This window comes from Gavialis gangeticus, unplaced genomic scaffold, assembly GCF_001723915.1.
Source record: "Gavialis gangeticus isolate Ggan-Ray unplaced genomic scaffold, GavGan_comp1, whole genome shotgun sequence".
Taxonomy (NCBI): Eukaryota; Metazoa; Chordata; order Crocodylia; family Gavialidae; genus Gavialis; species Gavialis gangeticus.
In genome coordinates, this window is record NW_017729015.1 from 12,587,060 (window position 1) to 12,608,524 (window position 21,465).

The following is a 21,465-nucleotide window of genomic DNA, read 5'->3' on the forward strand; positions in this document are numbered from 1 at the left end:
CAACACCCCCAACCCCACAACCCCTTGACATGCAACCTGCTTTGGGATGGGACAAGACGGGATGCAGCTGCGGCTTTAGAAGGAACTGGGGAAAACTGGGGATCTTTGCTCTCATGACGGTGGAAGTGAGCTACTGGAGCCGGGTTCTGCTGCTCTCTGTGGGGCTCTTGGTTGTATCAGCAACCGGTAAGTGGCATGGAGGAACTGGTAACTTTGGGAGATTTTTTTTTTTCTTTTCCCTCTGCAGCTTCATTTGGTGGACACCCCCCGCCAGTGTTCTTGTATCTAGGGGGACGCTGTGTGAGTGTGCAAAAAGGGAGATTCTCATAGAGTATGAAGTGGGGTGGGGTGGGGGGGATGCTTGCTGTGTGCCACCTTCAGAAGATAAAGTTTGCAGGTATATCTTACTGGAGCAACAATGCTAAAGGATGGGTTCATAGAAAGGCTTTTTAAAAAAAAAAAAAACCAACATTATTCCCCTTCTTCAAAGGATCAAATCCATTTGCCCAGTTGCATGGTCATCTCACATGCTAGAAAGTAAAATGCCATCACGTTTTCTCTCTCTGTGTTGTTTTTTCCCCCCTCCTCTCCTCAGCAGCTTAGTTCATTATTTCTCTACCTTAGTGATTCCCTACAGCTGATAAAATAGATTTAGGACTCCTTGCATGCAGATAGAAGCACTTTGCTTTTCTCCTCTCCCTTAAGTTACTGTGCTTTTTAAGGGTTAGCTTTTTGACTTCAGTGTTTTTGTGTGTGTGTATATATATGTGTGTGTGTGTATGTGTGTATATAAGTATATATATATTTAAGTCAAATATGTAATTATGGAGAAGCTTAGGAGACATCAGTAGATTTAAGGGAAACGTTAACACCCTTAGGTTTCCCTTCTCAGGCTCCTGGAACTGCCTTTGCAGCAAAATGCAATGCAAGGATTTGGTCTGAGACTGAAGTTTAATTTCTGCTGTGATGTTATTTAGGGTCTAGCTTTGGGGTGGGGGAAGTGATTATTTGCCAGCTTCTTCCTCTAGCTTGGTAGGGTTCCCCATTTCCATGTGTTTCTAAATAAGGCTTTGAATATGTCTCTTGCCATATGGGCAGAGGGGACCTGGTTTGTATGCATGCGTGCGTGCGTGTAGGAGCCAATTTGTTTTTTTGTCAACTTTATGTTTGTGTCTGAAATGCAGCCCTGATTTTATTATGTAAGGCAGACTTCCTCCAAGGAGACTCGTGAACTGCTTGTCCTCCTTAGGTTTCTTGTGGTAAACCCCACTGAGTTGTCCTTACTGGGGACATCAACTGGAGAAGGATGGGGGGGAACCAGTTCGTGGGCAAAGATTTATTTGGAGAGAAGTTTTCCTGTTATGATTTTGTTCCTCCCTTTAGCCAAAAGCACTTTAATCTGTCTGAGTAGATAAGAAACCTTCCCATTAGCTTGATGCTGCGCTTGGCTGGGATGACCAGAGTGCTGGGCAGTTGCCTCGGTGTCTGGTGTTTTATTTCAGGGTTTTATGGTTCTCCTTTTTTTGCTCCCCTGTGTGATCAGACTTTTTCATGCTACGCCTCGATTTTAATTTCTGTGCCCACTTGTTCTGCATTTAGTCCTTCCCTGGGAACACAGCTTCCCCTCTTTATTCAGTTTCTTTCCTATTCTTCTTCCACCTCACCCCCCTTTATTTAAAATTATACCTATTCTGGATCATTCACCCTTGGCTTTTTAATTGATTTTATGCATCTTTCTTTACTCTTACTGGCATTCAAGGTCTGCAAAAGCTCCCCCTCTAAATGTACCACATTTGTCCTCCATGCATCAGGACCAGGCGGCAGGGTTCTCCCTCCTGCTGCCTCCTTCATGCGATTTTCGGACCTCCAACAACCTACGTGTCGAGACGAGAGATCAACTCCTGAGCATACCAACGTACAACTAGTTAGTGGTGGTGCTGGCATCACGCCTCCAGGGAGACTGGGTCTGTCACTCGCTGCGGTCCGTTGTGCATGTAAGCTTATTCTAGGGTTGGACTTACAAGACTTAAAAGCAAATGATGAACCTCCTCAGGACCACGTCCTCAACACGCTGTCGTTCCAGCCTCGCTTTTTCCTAGGGGTTGTGGAGGTAGTAGTAACCAAAAGTACCCATTGTGTGGCACTAGAGCTGTGTGTATACAAGGATCGGTTAGTAGTTCTAGCCAGTCTTAAAAAAGAGGGCAATCCCACTAATATTGCACTGACTTCATTGTAGCTAATTAACTGAGGGCTGTCAATATTCCTATTGCCAATACTGTTCCTTTTCAAACAATGGCAAGCTGCTTCATGTGGCTCTTCAGATGGTACTGTATTGGAGGAACTAGCAAACACGGTCAGGCGGCTTAAACTTGTGACGGGAGTCGAATCAACTGTGGATAAGGTGTTCTCTGTATAAGATCTTCCACACTGAAAGGTACACCCGCTTTCCTCCAAAGACTAAAGGGTTTGTGACATATTCGTGATTTCGTTCTTAAGCCCCAGAGAGAACCCAGTGGCGTGGTCAGATGGCTGTTTCCAGAACATCCTGATTTTATTACGGTTGCAAGTTGATGTTGAGAGGCGCACAGCTCATCAGAGATAGCACAGAGCCTAATAGATCTGAAGTTTGTTTATTAACTCTAAGCAATAACTAACATTTTTTTCCCCCACTTGTAATCATTAGCGAAGTGTAGTCACTGAAAGATGCCTGTGAGATGCATTGGTGCGTGGGCTAGATAATGCTGCATATGTGCAGTATATTTAAGAAAAAGCTATCACAAGGGGGTCATTTACATTAGCACTGACCAAAGTGCCGTCTTATTTTATAACTGGATTATACAGAAATTCACTGGGTTGGAACTTGGTTAAACAACTCGAGCCTATGGTTATTTTCCCCCCATCTGGAAAATAGTTTTGGGCTTTTTTTTACAGCAGAGAAATGGAGTAGAGGGAAGCGTGGGAGAGGAATTATGGACTGATTTTACTGTCTTATTTGTGAAACTGTTCCTTTTATTGATGATGTCATAATGATGATAGATCCTGCTGCCTTCACTACCGCTAAGAGAGGCCCCTTGCTCATAGAGTAGCCTCATTGATTTCAAAGGGATTGCCTGAGAAGAGGGTTATTACTCCTGCTAAGAGTGGCTGGATAGTTGCATACTTCAAGGGTGGGAATGAATCGCGACCAACGTGACACGGTTGGAAAGTCAGCTTCAAAGAATACTTGAAAGGATTTTTTTTTTTAAATTGCAATTAAAGTAATGCTGGAATACTACATCTTGCAGTCAAAATCCTACGTAGGATAGGGATGGAGTGAGCCCTTAGTTCCCCATGTTGCTACAGTTTGTTCCCTGGACGGTCCTTAATGAAGGTCCCTTATTGCTCGTGCAAGGAGAGCTTTATAATAAGCATCTTAGTCCCTCTTTCACACTGGGTCAGCTTTGCCCTCTGTGCACCAGGGGTTAGGGAAGGGGAAAAGGCTCTTAATCTCTTTGTCTTTGCTGTCCTTGGGGTAGGGAGAAAAGATGGGTCACGTGGCCTCTGCCCTCCCTTCACCCTACAAATCTGGGGTGGTCTGATAGGGATGGACTTTTATTCCCCCCACCCTTGCCCTGTGTGTGCACGCTTCCAGCACATCTCTCCGTGCTTGGCTGGACCACTATCTGGCCTTGCTGTTTGGTCAGGCTGGAATAAACTTGCTTCCTTGTTTTTACCTGTGTCTTGTCTCTAGCTCTTGGTTTCTGGTTAAGACTATTGGGCTTTAGATTCTCAAAGGCAGCTGTGACTAATAATATTGCGTTTGGCAGAATTTAGTGCTATGGGAGTAGGAGAGGGAATGGGGCCTATGCGCAGAGGAAGTAGGAGCTGTGCTGGGAGAGAACAGCATTAGTCTAGAAGAGGTGGTGGTCTGTCTGTCTCATTGGTAGCCCAGGAGCAGACCCCGAAGGCCAAGTGTGTGCAGTAAAGGGGCGGGGGGACCTCCCTGAGTCATCTTTGCCCAGGGAACATGGGAAAACACTGATGGAGGGCACCAGCCTCCATCAGCCTGCAACCTGGGGGGCAATTCATTCAGGCTCCCTTTGAGCAGCTTCCATACATGTGCTGCTCCTGGGATAGTCAGGCCACAATGGCATGTGTTTTTCTGCACAGCTTCTTTGGTATGTGCTGTTCGTGGGTATCTGTTGGGGGGGATTTCTCGTACCTTGACCTGAAGTGTTTGCTTTCCTTTGTACTTGGGAGATCAGGATGGAAATGGTAGACGGTAGCTGATGGGAAAGCAGCGTGAGCCAGTGTTTAGGACACTGGGATGTACTTGGCTTTTAATGCAGGCTTGACTCTGACTCACTGGATGACCTTGGGCAAGGCACTTGGCTTCTGCCATCCCACCCTATGGTTTATTTTTTCCTCTATTTCAGACTGATTTGGGGGGCATGGGGTTGTCTCTTGTACAAGACAAATGTCTCCCAGAGCACTGATCTCGCTGGGGGCCTCTCAATATTGCTGGAGCGCAAATAACCCCAGGCCTTAGTTTGCTTTCTTGACATCAGATCCTGTCTCTGGGATTCCCTGTGAAGTTCCTTGCTCTCCTGTTTGAACTGTGTCCTGGAGGAACTAGGTTGCAAGTGCTGCAGAGGCGGGGGGGGATGTCTTCTCGATTAACCAGGACTGGCTGGCGTCCGATTCTCTTGGAGTCTGTCAAAAGGAGACACGGATCAAAATGGGTGCAGGCAGCATGATCCAGGCAGCCTGCCATGGATCTTGGTTGCTGTGCTCCGTGCCAAGTTGATTCAATGCTGAGAATGTAACTAAGCAATTTATCAAGGGGGTCATTTGTGCTATTCCAGTTTTATAAGGGACACTTTTTTCCTTGCCTAGGCAAAAGTGGTCACCTAGTACATCTGCTACCAGGATAAAGGAAAAGTACCGTATACTCTATTATTATTTTTATTATTTTAATTTATTCATGTTCACAGTTCACCACCTACATCTGCACCCCTGGGAACTGCAGCCACTGAGAGACTTCTGTCTTGCTCATTGTCTCTTTCTGTCTCTTGAAAAGCCAAGTTATTTATGAAAGGCCAAACTTCACATTTTTATAGTGCAGCTTTTAGTGTCCTGGTGAGTTCTGGGTACATCCAGGATTCTCTTTTTTTAAAAACGAAACAACCCCCCCAAAACTGGACCCCCCCCCCAAAAAAAACCAAACAAACAAACCAAAAAACAAAATAAAACCCAAGGCTGAGAGTCAGGAATCAACTTCACCACATCTCTGTCAATGAATTAGACTTCAGCCTGCTGGATCTTAATGGCCTGAACCTGTTGAGGTGTGAGGCTCATCTGAAATAACTTTTATTTGCAGTGAGATAGGAAGCAGTCTTAGGGATGAGTACTCCCTTGTGCTAGGTGCTGTACAAACGTGGCACAAGATGATCCCTATGCCCAAGAGCTTTACAGTTCATTTAATGCACCCTGTTGGGCACCAGAAGAAAAATGTGATGCATTACCTGACCCTTATTATCTATCAGTAATTTTAAAGGTTGTGCCCGCCCGAGGAAAGGCTCATGTAGCGTATTTTAAGTTGCTACTTATTTTTGAAGTTGGAAGCTATTTAATATCCTGGGCAGAATCCTCGAATTTGTCCATTGTTCTAGTATCTCAATGGCTTCCACATAAAACTGTGGCTTGATCTTGAATACTTTGAGAGGCCTTTTTGTCTGGCTTGATTCTGAATATTTTGTCAGAGACCTTTGTGTCATTACAGTCAGGGATAACAAGTTTGAGGCGTGTTTCCTGAGGTTGGGCAGAACTTGCTAGTCTAGAAGAGTAATGATTTTACAATAAAAAAGTTGGGTTTTTTTGAACGGGATATGAACCCTCATGCCTCGGGGCAGAAAGACCAACCACTAAGTCAGGCGCAGTTATCCTCTAACTGCAGGGATTCTTGAACGGCCGTCTGAACTGGTGCCGGCATGAACCCTGCAGGCCGTGGCTTGGATGGCAGGTCTTATACAGTGTGCAGATAGTGGGCGATCATCTCAAATGGGATACTAATATAATATTGTCTTTCCTTTCAAGACAGGCTAAGGAACTACTCAGAATACTTCCGAGTCCCGGAGTTACGGGGTTTAGGGCTGCGCATGTTGTCACTCGCCACGGTGGAGCTGCCCACGGTGCAGCAGTACCCTGTAGATGCCCAGGGGAATTTTACCCCAAAGGGTTAAAGACGCTTGCTGAGCTCCTCACTGATGTCCCTGGTAAAACTCCCAGTGACTCCAGTGGGAGCCGATGTAGGCAGGTACTAAGTGCGTTTGCAAATCCCACCCTGGAGTGAAGGTAACACAAATTACACACAGTTCTTCCCCCAGAAATATTAATGGACAGATATATATTGGGGAAAAGACCTCATTTAACACTGATTGGATAATATGTTCCCTGTCTAGAATTAGCAGCCAAGTGCTTCTTGAAAGCTGACCCAGGTTTGGCATTTGAGTCTTGCCTCTGCGCTGCTCCCTTCAGCCGAAGGCAGGTCTTCTGCAGGATTTCTAATAGTAGGGTAGTCATAGGAAAGAAGGAGGGATTGCTGTCTCATGATTAGATTGGGGATCTGTTAGTCAAGACTCTGGGGCTCTACTTCACCTCCATGGCTGACCTTGTGCCTGACAATTCCCTTCTCCCATAGCAAGTATCATTCTGCACAGTCCTACCCATGCAACAACAGTATAGCGCATGCGTTAAGTGCTTTAAGATCCTCGGAGAAAAGATGCTATAAAACAGCAAAGTATTATACGAAGAGGGCATAAGACTTCAATGAAGCCTTACTAATCTGCAGTGCTTTTATGTCATGAATATCCCAAGACAGTATGCTGGAATCACCCTTCATTGGCTTCAGTGGGATTATATCAAGGGTGTATTTGGCCAAGTAAATTTTTTGAGAGAGACTTCTCATCTGTCCTTCATATTAGTAGTCAGCAGACAGGGTGTAATATCCTGAATGATCCAATGAACAATGTTCATTGGGTCTACAGTTATTGCAGATCCCAAGGATTATTTAAGATGAGATGGGTGTACAGGCAGAGGGAACAGTCCTTATCTCCTGAGTATATTCTTTGGGAGGAAACCTATGATAGGGAGGCAAGCAGAAGCACCAGGCAGGTGGGAAGATATGAAAAGCAGGTAAACTTTGTACAGCTAGTGGGACCTGGGCTATAAAAGTGGAGATGACTGTTAATCCTATATGTTAATTGGGCTTCTTTGCTCCAGCTGAGTAGTTTAATGAAGTCCATCTATTGATATAGTCCACTTACAAACTGTATTTATTGTAAGGAAGCTAGAAACCTGTGAGATGCGTTCGGAGGACATTTACCTTTGGAGATCACTGAGCAAAAGCCTAAGCCTCATGGCTTATTTAATACCATCAAACAGCTTGGGACCTGCTTTCAGAGGTGATGCATGTCTGGAACCCAATGGCTATTTATACCTGTTTCTTTTCTGTCCTTCCCCCTCTTACCTCCGTGAGTGAAACTTTGTGGGTGTATTTTGGGCTTATGAAAATCATCGGAGAAGTACACTGGTGCCACACCACTTCCTTCTGCGCAGTTGCAAGGCTCCTGTGTCTGCCAGTAATTTTATTTCATTGAATTCACTGCAAGTCCCCATTTCTGTCTTCTATAATGAAAGCTAATTCATACAAAAATGCTTTTTGTTCCCTTTTCCCTTATACTTTGTCCTCCGCAGGCCAACAACCATCTCTCCTTGACTATTGGAAGCACATTATGGGTGATAGGAAGCTTGACTCTAATCACTGCTATTCTACGAGTAAATGAAATGCAGGCTTCCTTGTTCTGCCAAAGGGCCCTATTCTTACCTTGCAGCACCAGTACTTCCCTTGTGGGCCTCTGTGCAGCAGTGGTAGTGTGACAGGTCTTGACCAAGATGCATTATCTCTATGCCAAGATGCATTATCTCTAAACCTTGCAGCTAAATTAAGCTGCCTGCTGCAGAAGTGGACATGAGAAGACTCCCTGAATCTTCTGTCCCCCTACCAAGCAGCAGTGTGCAGTGGCTGTACTTTGGCTTTTCAGTATCTCATCCAGCATTGCTGTTTTTGGGGTAGCACTTAGAGAGCTCAGGCAAGCTTTGGGTGCACCTCATTGTGCTGGGTGCTGTACCTATCTCTAGTAAGAGATAGTCCTTTCTTCAGGAAGCTTATATTCTAAATAGAAAAAATAGGTAAAGGAGGGATTATCATAAGCATTTTGCAGATGTGACGGGGAACCTAAATGACTTGTCTATGGCCAAGGAGGATATCTGTAGCAGAGACAGGAGTTGACTCTAGGTCCTGTGAGTCCCAGTTAGTGCTTTACTCCTAAAATCCTCCTTGTCTAATTTGATCCATTTAAAATATATCTTCTATAAAGTGTGTGTAACATATGCAGGTGGCATGTATTGATGGTGGTTTTGACTGCACATAGTATTTAGCCCAAGAACTCCGTGCCGTCCATCCTCTGTGTACTTATTATCTGGAGTCTTGCTATGCCACTTGTGCTTCCGTTGTTTTTATGGAAATCAGGGCACCAGGATTTTTTTTAGCCCTCCTAGTTTTACAATTTACACTGTACTTCTGGAAGAGTGAACCATGGTGCACTTATGGAAATCAATGCACTTTGCTTACAATAAACATGATGCAGTGCAGTAATCTGCAAAATATATATACTCCAGCCATGCAGTGCAATGGCAGGCTGATCTGATAGTGGTTAATGTGTAATTGGGAAAATCCCATTGATTAAAGAAATCAAATGAACTCTGTTTCAGTTTTTGCTTGCTGCCATGGACACAGCCAGCTAGAATGGAGATGTTTGTACTGCAGTGAAATCAAGTGTGTACATATATATTTTAAACTCCCTTGCACAGAAGTGCACCAGAGGGATTTTTTAAAAATGCATTACTTCTCAGTAGACTGTGTTTTGTGATGTTCATGTGTGGTTACATTCAGCCACGTGTGTCCACTTCCCTCCCTTTCCCTGGTGGCAAGAATAGTAAGTAATCTGTCTTTATGAAGTACAGGCTTTATTTCAAACTATTCGTGATGCATATGCCGGTGCCCTCTGCTGCCTGCCATCAGAACAGCATACCTGTACCCGTACCGCCAACACATCATGGAGATCCTCAATTACGCCAGGACCAGGAGAATCTGAGTTCTGGGAACTGAGTGGCTATAATGGGCCCTAGCTGAGTTTGGGAGTGACTGAAAATGCAAGTAGTTAGAAAAACAAGTGTAAAAATGGACTGGGAACTGGTGTAGTGCCTACTTGCATAGAAGGGAGGGTTGGAAAATTGCACTTTCCTTCCCCATCTCCAGAACCAGGCACGCAGTGCTGTATTAATGTGTATTGTGGTAACTGTTCATAGGCCCAACATGGGGCTGAGGACCTTAATACATGTCATACGAGGCAGCACTGCCCTGAAATGCATAATCTAAGGTAAGAGAGAACTCAACTTGATAACTACCTAGCTTGATAACTACCTAGCTGGGGTCATACGAGCTTAAACTTAGTAGGGGTCATATGAGCCCTGTATTCATTACTGCCCAGGGCAAGGGGTCAGACTTGATGATCTGCTCAGGTGCCCTCTGACCCTACATCTATGAATCTATGAATGAACAAGTGGCTGTGATGTGGCAATGCGGGAAGGCAGCTGAGATGAGTAGGGACACAGATGGCTTTTACAGATTTATAATGAACTTCTCTATGGGTAAAACCATTCAAGAGAGAAAGGTGACATCTCTAAACCCCACCTGGCTGTCCCCATACGTGACCTGTTGTGGCCGACAGCAAGGTGTCTGTTGAACTGTCAAACTAGAGTGAAAGCTGCATTACTCCATAGGCCTGAGAAGTATCTCAACTAGTCTAGGGTGATGTGGTTAGTTGTTGGCACACGCTGCTTGTCCTCCTTTCTCTTCCCACCAAGCAGCATGAATAAGGCGTACAATACCTCTGAAGAGTTTGCTAGCACATCTTTTCTATCTAAAGAGCCGCTGTTGTTATTAACCATGTATGAAGTGCTCTTGTGCAAGGTGCTGTATGAGAGAGGCTCTGCTTCACAGGATCCGAGGGTAAAAGCTGGCAATGACCCTGCGGCAGGTCCTTGGTAGTATTGGAACGGGAACCCAAGCTTTCTGACTCCAACATCAGGATCCGATCTGCTAGATTACTTCAACTCAGGGTTACTGTGCTGTTGTTGATGAGAAACGAGATGTGTGAGAGATGGTGTCTATGAAGATGTGGCCTGCACTATATCTGCACTAGAGGATCTGAAGGTATTTCCAGGAGCTACACTGAAACAGACCAAATTCTCAATCCATTTATCAAAATGTCTGCAGTTCCCATTTCAAGCCAGATAAAACAACTCTGAATAACAAGTAGAGATGTCTTTTCATCCCAAACACTTGATAATAAAAAGGGGAGAAGATTGTTGCCGTTAGCTCTTGTTTGTACCAGTTCTATGAAATGTTAAGTTTATTCTAGGCCAGCAAAATCGTATCGGTGTGCCCTTCACCTACCTCTAAAGCCATGTATGTTTCTTTTCGTATAAATTGTGCTGCTGCCGCTCAGTCGCTTAGCGCTGGGAATTGCTAGACCAGATTGGATTGCTCTGAGGGCCATCCCTAACACAGGCCAGTACCAACTGTTTCAGAAGCAGGTGCAAAAAACCCTGAAGTAGGTAATTACAGAAGAAAATTATCCAGAGAGGAAAGGTGACCCATGAGTTCGGGAGCTGGGAGAGTCTGATTCAATTCACTACTCTGCTACTGCGTGTTTGTATGACCTTGGGCACGACACTTAAGCCCAGATTCTCACAGGTTAAGAGCCTAACTCTGCAACTGGGTGCCTATGAGGAACTAAGCCTTAGTCCCTCTGTGCCTCTTCCTGTTATAAAATCAGGGTAGAAGCACTTGTGAAATTCTAAATCAATTCACACATTTAATTTGCAAATGATTTTTAGGCTGTTTGTGAAAAGCTTTCTGCAGATAGTACAGATTTTTTAATTGTGCGTGTGTTGATTAGCCACGCAAGTAATACTCTGTTTCTCTTCCCTGATTGCAGGGACTGAATTATGAAATTGCAAAATTCGCATACAATTTGAGATTCATTTTGGATGAGTAACATGGAAATTTGCTGTATGTTGCTGAAGCCCGAGCACTGAAATATTTGCAGCCACCGAATGGGAAAGGGTCATAAATGGAATACAGGCAATATTTGATGAATATGTCAAAGAACCTGTGAATTTTCCAGTGAAGTTTAACTTTTGTTTGTCATACACATTTTGTACTTTTACTGTAGAGCCTTTAGTTGGAGGATCTCAAGGTGGTTTTTAAATGCCCAGTGGGCATTCTTATACAGGGCAAAGTAAGAAAGCTATAACAGCAAAAGCATGACTTCAGAAGTAGAATGTATATTAAGGACAAAGGTATCCAAGTCATAGCTGTATTGGTCTAGAGGAAAAAGCAATCAGGGCTCATGGGAGAAGTGATATCTTTTATTAGACCAACAAGATTTTTGCAAAAAAAAATCTTTTTTTTTGCAGAAATCTTGTTGGTCTAATAAAAGATATCACCTCTCCCATGAGTCCTGATTGCTTCTTCCTCTAGGCCAATTCTTTAAACAACTTTTTTCTTCTAGACCAATTCTTTAACGAATGATTTTTGAAAAAAATCTTCTTGGTCTAATAAAAGATATCACCTCTATCATGAGCCCTGATTGCTTATTAAGGCCAACGATTTTTCTGCATCAGAGAATGGGGTCCCTAAGGAAACCTCTGCTCAGATCTTCCACAGACTTCCTATCTGACCTTGAACAGGTTACTGTACTTAGTCTCTCTTCTGTTCTCCTATCTGTAAAATGGAAAGACTAGCACTACATGTGTGGTGCGAACAAATATACGATAGTGCAAGGACCAAGCAGGTAGATGGGAGACGAGGACGTTTCCTGATACATAATGGTGAAGGCATAGAGGTTTAGCAAATGCAATATTTTCATTGAGGTGGTATTGAATACAGTCTGATTGTGCCAATCTGATTGTGCATGAATCTCAGCTTCTAAAGTAGATGGGCGATGGTGGGGGAAGTCTGCATAAATGAAACTGCATCAAAAGGTTACATCTTTCTGGCACGCAGAGATGCTAAAACTTCTGTGACGTCCGTTCAGCTTCTTTCACAAATTTTCTTTGTGTTAGGGTGTAAATCAGTGTTCCCAAACTTGGAGATCTAATCGCCCATAATGAGAATTCTCCGTTAATGCTCTCCTAGTGGAAATTTAGCACTCAAGCTTGCTTTTGAAGCACCTTTGAGAAAAGTTGGCCCTGCATTTTCCAAATGTAATGGAGTAACGGGGCCTCACTCTGTTTCTGTGTTACGCCTGCTTTATGTTTCTATAACTGTTGGCTTTGGTAGAGTTATCCCAGCTTTAGGCTTCTGTAAGTGAGGAGAGAATCAGACCCTTTGTTAGAAAGAAACTAGATCTGACATTTGATGAGCAGTTAATGCCAAATTGTAGGTACAGAAAAAGGGAAGCATATATCTATTCCAAGAAAGACACAATTCATTGTTCCATTCCCATTTGATATACTGAATAATAGTATTGAGAAAATTGCATTTCCTTCCAAATAGGAAGCATATTTCCTGGGAAGGTTAATGAAACCCAGTGCTTTTCCAAAGCCCACGATATTTTTAAAGATGCTGTTCACATCAGAGCACATATTGCTTATGTCTCTCTCTTGTTTTCTTTCTACCCATTACGCAAAGGTTAGGCACTGATTGTGGACACTGGACATCTGTCGGCAGCCGTCCTGGAATATTTTCATTAAAGATAAGCACCGTTCTGAGAAAGATGAAGTACGTTCATAAAATGGTGTCATCTACTGAAACGTTTGGTGTTGGAGAGGCAGGGAGCTTTTGCTTGAAGGCGACACGGTTTTATTTCTAGTGAGAGGTTTTAAAACTAGACCACCAGGGGACCAATCTGGAAGAGTTGTAAAGATGTGAGAAGTCCATCCCATGGCTTGCATCTTAAGCTTTTGCAGAATTGGCCCTAATGAAATGCTGTATTCTTTTTAGTGATATACTCCAAAGCAATGGCATCGCTGAGGTAGAAAAATACTAAATAGATTTTGCGAATGACACTCATTTGCGCCCTTCAGTGGGAAGCTTGAAAGGCTGGCTGCTTGAGCATGAGAACTAGGATGCAAAATAGCAGTTGGAGGCTGGTCCAGACACGAAGATACGGAGAGAAGAAACCAGTGGCAACCACATATTGCTTTTCATGTTGGTGAAAGGCAAAGGGACCGTTTCATCCTTTGCGTTAGCCTCCATGCCAGCTGAAGAGTGTTGGAAAGGCCACACATAGTAAGTATATGCTGTCACTTTGGTTCAGTTCCTGTGGCACTAGTGTCCACATCACATTCATCATGAAGGTCCACATCGCATTCATCATGAAGAGCCTTTACCGGGCTCTTCTTTGTTTCCCGGTAGCATCATTTTAACCACTTGGTTGTCTAGACCTACTTTGAGTAGAGCTGGGCAGAAAGGTGCTTAAAACAGTGCCCACCCTACCTGACCACCTCCTGTATTGACCCTGGGGGGACTGCTGTGATGACCAGGTCTTTGAGCGACAATCTTATATAAAAACGAACTGACTGATATACTTCTTGATGGACAAGGGTCTTTTGTGATATCTTTTGTTGGACCAGCTGTGTGGTGGGGAGAGATGTTGGGCAAGTTTCCAGGCACAAAATGCCTTTCCTCAGGTCTGAGCATTTCCTAGCCCATCACAGCTGCAACAACACTACACTGCTGCTTCTTGGTGGTTTTGCTGAGCTGAACTGAAGCCCTGACTTTGGACTGTTGACCCCAAATGGCTGGCATGAAGGTAACAAGTTTCATGCCTCTTGATCTCTCCTTTGTTTCTCCCAAAGTTCATAGATTCATAGATTCTAGGGTCGGAAGGGACCTCAGTGGGTCACCTAGTCTGACCCCCTGCCCCGGCAGGCAAAGTTGGTGGTGCCCATGTATAACGTTGATGGTGCCCATATATAAGCTAAGAAGGTTAGCCTAGACCAGTGATTCTCAGCCATGGTGCTGTGCTGTGGCACCCTGGGCTGCCACCAGATTTCATAGACATAGGGCTGGAAGGGACCTCGGAAGATCATCGAGTCCAGCCCCCCGCCCAAAGGGCAGGAAGTCAGCTGGGGTCATAGGATCATTTGAAGGGTTTTGCAAGGTAAGAGGAGATAAGCATAGGTGCAGGCTCTTCCAAGCCTGGCCATTCCCCCAACCCCTCTGCAAGGATGTAAGCATTGCAATGAATTTAGTTTTTGAATTCACAGAAATGATAGGGGGGAGGTGTTCTTTGAGTCTAAGAAGTTTGAGACCACTGTCCCGGAGGCAGAGGTGCTGCCTCGTGACTTGAGATAAGTGGCTTCAGTTCCTCGTTGTGCCACAGATTTCCCATATGGTCTTAATCAAATCCTGTAATCTCTCTAGGTCAGCGATAATACCATATTTTCTTGCATACAATGCACCCCAGAATGTACCTTATAAAGGTAGAATAAAGAAAAAAAAAAAAGTTCCTTGTAGTAATGAACTGAGTTGCAGGTGCTGGGCAGGTGAAGCCCATTCGCTGTTCTGCTCCCTGCGGATTGGTGGCACACTTGACTTTGGTTTTGCCCAGTAGGCAGCAGAAACTCTGCTTCCCGTAGTTCCTCCCATGTTTTGCACACTTCAATTTTCAGGAGCTGGTTTTTGTTGGAAAGGTACGTGCTGTATGTGAGAAAAATATGTGAGGGCTTCTCTAGTTCCCAGAGGTGTTGTGAGAGGAAGACGGCGAAGTTGGTGAGCTCTTCCAGAACTGCAGTAATGGTGCGGGGAGGCATATCTATGCTCTAGGAAGAGTCCAGTTCAAGTAGTTTCTGGGGTCCCAGACCTACAGCTGTCTGACTGAAGTGGCTTTTGAATAAAGTCCTTGGGTCTTCAGCACTAAAAGGGACTACCAGCCTGCTTGCTCGAGGCAGGAGTAGATGGGCTGCCTTCCATCAGTCTTGCAGATGGAGTGGGAATTTCTGCATGGCATGGAGTTGACAAGAGATGGAGTCTTGCACAGTGGCACTGTCCAGGCTTCATTGAGAAGTAGCCAAATTAGGTCCTCGTTGATGGTCTCTGGGCAAAGAGTGAATTTATTTTACAGAGTTTTGAGAAAGCCAGAAGCTAATATGTTTTAGAAGGGCCTGCCATTTGTTTCTGCGAGTTGCTGTGGCAATGTGAAACTAAAGAGCAAATTATAACCTTTTCCCCAACAGTAATATCAAATGGAGGGATATTATTTTGATTCTTTCCAGGAAAGGAGATAGAAAACGGGACCATATACAGCTCCCCCCACCCCAGTTTTAGGCTGACTCGATTCAGTTCACCCCTTCTTAACTCTTCAATTGAAAGTTATGTAGACTAAAGAAGAGAGCAGTTGATCTGCTTTTTGGATGGAGATTTGTGATTAAACAGAACGTGTCTGAGGGTCAAAAGGAGACCTGAAATTAGTAATTCTCAGGCAAGGTGCTAGGGTGCCCTGGGGTGCCATACGATCCTTTGAAGGGTGCCACGGGAAGTGTGAGGAGGTAAATGGATAACCGCAGGCTCAGGCCCCAAGTGCGAGGAGGAAGGCAGATAAAGGCAGGCTCAAGCTCTCTTTTCCTGGCTGCTCCTCCACCCGCACTGCCTGGCCTCTCTGCAAGGACATAAGCTCTGTAATTAAACGAAAAAAAAAGTTTCTGAATTGGGGTGCAGCTCAATCCACAAATGTTGCGAAGAGGGAAGGGTGCTTTGAGTCAAAAGAGGTTGAGAACCACTGCCTCAGAGGAATGGGGGAGCTTAAAGGAAAATAAAACTATAAAATAAATGGGTAAAAAGCGAACAAAACACATTGCAACGACCCATTTGTATTTATATCATGGATCTGCAAGCACCAGTCGTGAACTTGAAGTTTGTGCATATGAGTTGCTCCATTAAACTCAAAAGGGATGTTTGCATGTAAATTTACTCAAACATCCAGGTGTTTTGGACAAGAGAACCTAAATTGACCATGTCCCTATACAGAACCACAGTGAGCTACAAAGGAATTGGCTTTCATAGCATCAGTTCAGAAGGCGTTTGCGCAGGGGGCAACATGCAGTTACAAAGCAGCTAAGTTTGCAGTGAAGAATTCAGATTTTTTCTATATCTCAAAGACTTCTCTGAGAAGACACTGAAATTCTGACATAAAATCCGCTTTTTTTTTATTTTAATGCTTCACACATTCCTCCTGCAAACAGGCTGTTGATGAAAAGGAATTCAACATTTTCACTATATTGATTAGCTGTATAGGTTGCGTGGTCTTGTTTTTCTTCCCTGAATAGACAGAATGAATTATGAATATTGCAATTCACTGTACACTTTGATATTCACTCTCTGTGACTATTCAAGATAAACTAGCTATTTTTTGTTAGTAAAGCTCAAGTGCTGCAATACTTGCAGAAAGTGAATGCAAAATAGCCATGAATACAATCAAGTCAAAATGTTGCTCCATCTTCCAACAAATATATGCTAGAGCTTTTTTTTTTTTTTTAATTTTAGCTTGGCTCTTTTTGTAATTCCGGTGATTTTCCTTGTATTGTAATTTGCATTTGTATCCTTTCTGTAGTGCCTTTTGTTGGAAGAGCTCAAAGTGGTTTTTAAATGCCCAGTTCAGTCTTGGACAGATGGGGAGAATAAGAGAATTGTAACAATAACTCTTTTTAGAGCCGGTATCTCTTACTAAGAACAGGAATTTTACATGTCCAGGAACTGGGTACTAGCCACTGGTAAATGCAGGATAGTGAGAGGACAAATGGTTCAATGGTTATGCACATTGGAGCCCCTGCCTCAATTCCTTGCTTTGTGATCAGCTCCCTGTATTGTCTTGAATGAGTCACTTATCCGTGATATTATAACCACTGCCGTACGTAACAGATTTGGTAGGCTGATGCTCCGATGTGGCGGTCTACACGCAGAAGCAAACAATCGGATTACTACTCTGAAGTTTAGGGACACTGAGCAGAAGTTATGAATGGAGTTGGAGTAATGCCTCCAACCCCATCTACTCTTGGGTCAGACTCTCTAAATAAGAACATGCCAAAAATGAGGTTGGAATGAAGATAATATCAAGTGATGGAATTCATAATCGTTTGAGACTTTCAATTATCGAAGTGGTTGGGGTTATAAATCATTAGGTGGAGAAGGGGAGCTGTGTCAAAGATCTCTCTCGAGATAAGCTCCGTTTCTGATGATCCAAACCTTATAGACACATTGCTTCACAGTTGTTATAGAGGTGCATGCAATTGCAGGTAGCTTTAAATATGTCCTTCTGATGTTAGCTTGGGAAAAGAAAGCGTGAAGCCTAAATAAGAGTGAGATTTCAACATGAAAAAAGCTTTCAATAGGCCTTTTGGGTGATTTGTGAGATGGATGTCACTTTGAACCTGTATTCTTCTCTATCCTATTTTGTGTGTGTGTGTGTGTGTGTGGATATAAAGCAACTTTTGCCACCTGAGTAGAAACTGATTTTTGTTTTGGAGTATGATGCATAAACTATTTCAATGCAGAAATTCTTCTGTTGGAAAATAACCAAAACACAAATCGAAAATTTGGTTTAAGCAATAATAATTAGCCCCTCTAAAAAATGAGTCTGAATTAAAATCCCTCACTCCATGAGCCCTGTTCATATGTAAGGGGTTTATGCAAACCTTTTCTGTTTGGTTTTGATGCGTCTCCAGGATTCAAGATGAAACTGGTTTGAAATTGTATTTTATTTATTTTGTTTATCAGTTTGTGTTGGGGAAATGCCTAGAAGCTCCCACCTAGGTTGGTTACCTCTTGCATTAATGGCTGTACGGGCACCCAGCAAATGGACTCTACTGTAGAGCTTAAAAATGAAATGAATGTGCTACAGACAGTAAAGAAAGGAGGGGTTATTGTCTCTGTTTCTTCTCTGGTTTATAGCCTGTAGGGACAGAATAGGGGCTAAATTTTTTCAGGCATTCCAAAGCCATTCTTGAGACTTTTAGGGTGCAGACAGAAGTGACAGTTTTTGCCCAGTTTGGCCACAGAAAGCAGGTTATAGCTATGATCAAACACAAGTGCCCGACTACAGGCAGCTTAAAAAATGGCTGATTGGGTGAAAATCTGAGCCCTCACTGGATGAGGGTTCAGATGAACATGTGTCAAAACAGAGCCTCTTCTGTAACTTCTGTCTGCACTGTTAGTAGATCTTTGGCTTCTGGAAGCCAGATTTACATGCGTATTTAGGCCCCTAAAGGTGTAGGACAAACATACGCACACTTTACCTAAAAACACGCACGCGCACACATGAATGCACATACTTTTTACCTAAAAGGACTCTCGCAGGTTTGCACAGTATAATGCTGGCTGAGAGAGGAACTGAATTCAGATTCCCAGAGTCCCAATCCTAGTGCTTTCACCACAGCTAAATTCTTACTCCCTTGGGCCAGATGCTGGTTTTACATCCCAGGTGTGTGAACTCGGAGGCAAAAGCAGGAGGCAGTAGCTTTGTGCTGGCTTTGGTGCAGTTCTGTATTGAGCCATGGAAGAAACTACACAGGAAGTTGATGACAGTTGCTTTCAATTAGAGGATAGTGGGGACAACTTAAAAACCATGAGGGGATGTCATGAGAAAACCCAGCAAGGATGTGAATCTCACTGGAGACAGTGTGGGAAGAATATGCATTAATTGGTTAATGCTTGTGAAGTGCTTTGAAGATGAAAATAGCTATATAAGTGCTTGGTATTATTATTATGCTGACAATGGCGATGTAGGAAGGAGTCATGGAGCTCAGGGAGCAGTCGAAATTGATTAAGAGACAATTTTGAAAGAGAAAGTTTTGAAGGGAGAAAATTACGTCCCTTGAGAAGAGGCCATTCCGGCTGAATATTGGAATAACTGCATTACTTGTCAGGAGCTGAGCAAATAATTCGTAGCGAGTGATTTTCTTGTATTGCTGGTCCACGGAAGTCTCTAAGTTTCATGAAAATCATTAGTTTGTGAACTTCTGCAAATAATTACTGACCTGTAGATAGTTTATGGGTGGGTGGGTGGTTATGAGAGTCCAAGTCATTGCAGGGATTTGGAGGCAGGGATTGGAAGAACCTTCCAGTCAGAGAAATGGGGGTGAACACTTGAAAAAAAAAATATCAAAGGAATGATGTCACATGGTTTACTTGTGCTAACAAAACAACTTGATTTGACTCAACAGATCCCCTCCCTGCCCGTGTCCACCTTCCGCTTTTTATGAGTTTTGTCATTTTGATTTAATTTCCAGTGTTGTATTTGCTTAAAATATAAGCAAACTCTACACCTTATTTGCAGAACATTTTTGAATGTTTGTCCTGCTGCTTCCACAAGTGATAAACCTCTGAGGCTTGTAGCTTGGGCTCAAATGAGAATTGTGTGTTAATGCTTTTCTTCATCTTGCCCAAGCTTTCTGAACCCCAGTTTCAAGTTGCATAAGTAGTGCTCCTCTGAAAACCCCATGAGTGTTTCCTGTTGGACTAGAAACAGAATAAAAACTCTCTTTTAGCACCAGTGAACTCCAGGGATTTCTGTCTGGTATCAAGGGTTCTCAGCTTGCCCTTAACATGAATATTGTCTCTATAAAATGCTTTAAACTTCCATCGAAGGATATGAATGTTCAAAATGCATTAATTAAACTGAACCAAATGGCGTGAGGTAGGGAAGAGTATGTTAGAGCAGCTTATCCAAAGGTGGGGGGTGGTGATTGGTCCTTTTTTATACCAGACCATCCCGTTATTAAATTCTTTGTTCCCTGTCTTGTCTCTAAATGAGGAACAGACTGCAAAAAGCCCTGTTTTTTGGGTCACTGCTGGAAATGCATGTCAATCATTTGTCCTTGCAATTCTATTGGCTGTGCCTAGAGGTAGGATAGTACACACCGGGAGGAGAGCAGGGCAGGGAGGGAGGGAGGTTGCCTTTTTGTGGTGGCCCCGCCTCTTGCTGTTGATTGGCCAAGGGGCCCAGTGGCTCCACCCCTCCCTGCGGATTGGATGAGGCGGCAGCAGCCTCACCCCTCCCCGCTGATTGGCCAAGGGGGGCAGTGATCTCCCCCTCCCCACCCACCAATGGGATGTCCTGTATTCTAGGGGTGTCTCAGTGGCCACCCTATCTAACGGGTATGCCAGTGCTAGGTCAAGGAGGTTATAGACCTTGCCAAATAAATCCAAATGGCCATTGTCCCACACATCGATCATGATGGACAAAGCGGGGTGTTTCCCTGCTTACAGAGATGAGCCCCCAGGACTCTCTGGGGTGTATCTCTGTACGTGGAGAAAGTCAGGGTTTCCTTACAGAGATGCACCCTGGAGATCCCAATGCTGTGTCTCTGTTAGCAGGGAACCCCAGCTTTCCCTTCTTCCAGAGAAGTGCCCTGGAGAAAGCTGTGCAGGCACTCCAGGGGCTTTGAGGGGTCAGATCCTATATGGGAATTTATGGGACATGCAGGATAAGGCCTCTCAAACCTGCCAAGGGAGTGCCTGCTCAGGAACGCTGGACAGCCCAGAGTTGCCCCAGCTCTCCAACCACGGAGCAAATAGGTGTCTGCTGCAATTGTCATGCAAATTATTGCTACCTTTTGTCATGGCCACAAGTTTGGGAGTTTGTGGTGTGACAAAGGGTACAGAGGTCTATTTGCTTTTGCTTTGTGTCACCCTAGAAATTATTATGGTGGCCCCAAAACAACCTCCGTTTCTAGCCTCAGAAATTTTGTGGCTGAACTGTCAACAGAGAACTTTTTAAGAACAAGTCTGTGTTCCCCTCCTTCATATGTTGTAGGAGCTGGTGAAAGCATACGGTGCCTTGATATTCTCTTGCATCTTTCCACCAGAGAATATTAGCATCAGAAGAAAATATTAGGAGCCACTAGTCTGATTTCCTCAAAATCGCAAGCCAGTGTAACTTGTGCAGCAACTTCTGCCTTTGTCCCAACTTGTTTTTGAACAAGCCCCTGGACTCTCATATATAGACTTGCAAACTCATCAGGGACCACAAATTGATTCTGGAGGCTAGTAACCACCTTCTCTTTCTCCATGGATGGATGGCAGTGGAAGAGATGACTTAATATTTGCTGGTAGCATACTCTAGCCTGTGGTCACTGTAGGGAAGAAGTAGAGAATCCCTGATTTAGAGCAAAATTTTAAAGCATCCAATGTGGGGTTTAAAGACTTCATATTTGGAGAATTTGCTTAATGAGGTGTCCTAATGGTTAACTGTCTCTCTGAAGCAGTTGGTATGCGTGTCCTTTCCCCATCCTGTTCCTGCATACAAGAATGAAAAATGATGATGGTGAAAATGGAAAGGGGTGGGGAGTGTTAACTGT

At 43.9% G+C, this 21,465-nt stretch overlaps 1 protein-coding gene across 3 annotated transcripts in view; it reads left to right on the forward strand.

Moving 5' to 3' along the window:
* Positions 1-6: 6 nt before the first annotated feature.
* The window catches only part of CSMD2 (CUB and Sushi multiple domains 2), a 795,490-nt gene continuing 774,031 nt past the window's right edge, over positions 7-21,465 (forward strand). For all 3 annotated transcript variants that reach the window (XM_019512241.1, XM_019512243.1, XM_019512242.1), the window contains exon 1: positions 7-186. In XM_019512241.1, coding sequence (XP_019367786.1) covers positions 30-186 — 157 coding nt within the window. In that variant the 5' untranslated portion in view covers positions 7-29. The remainder of the gene's footprint in view (positions 187-21,465) is intronic.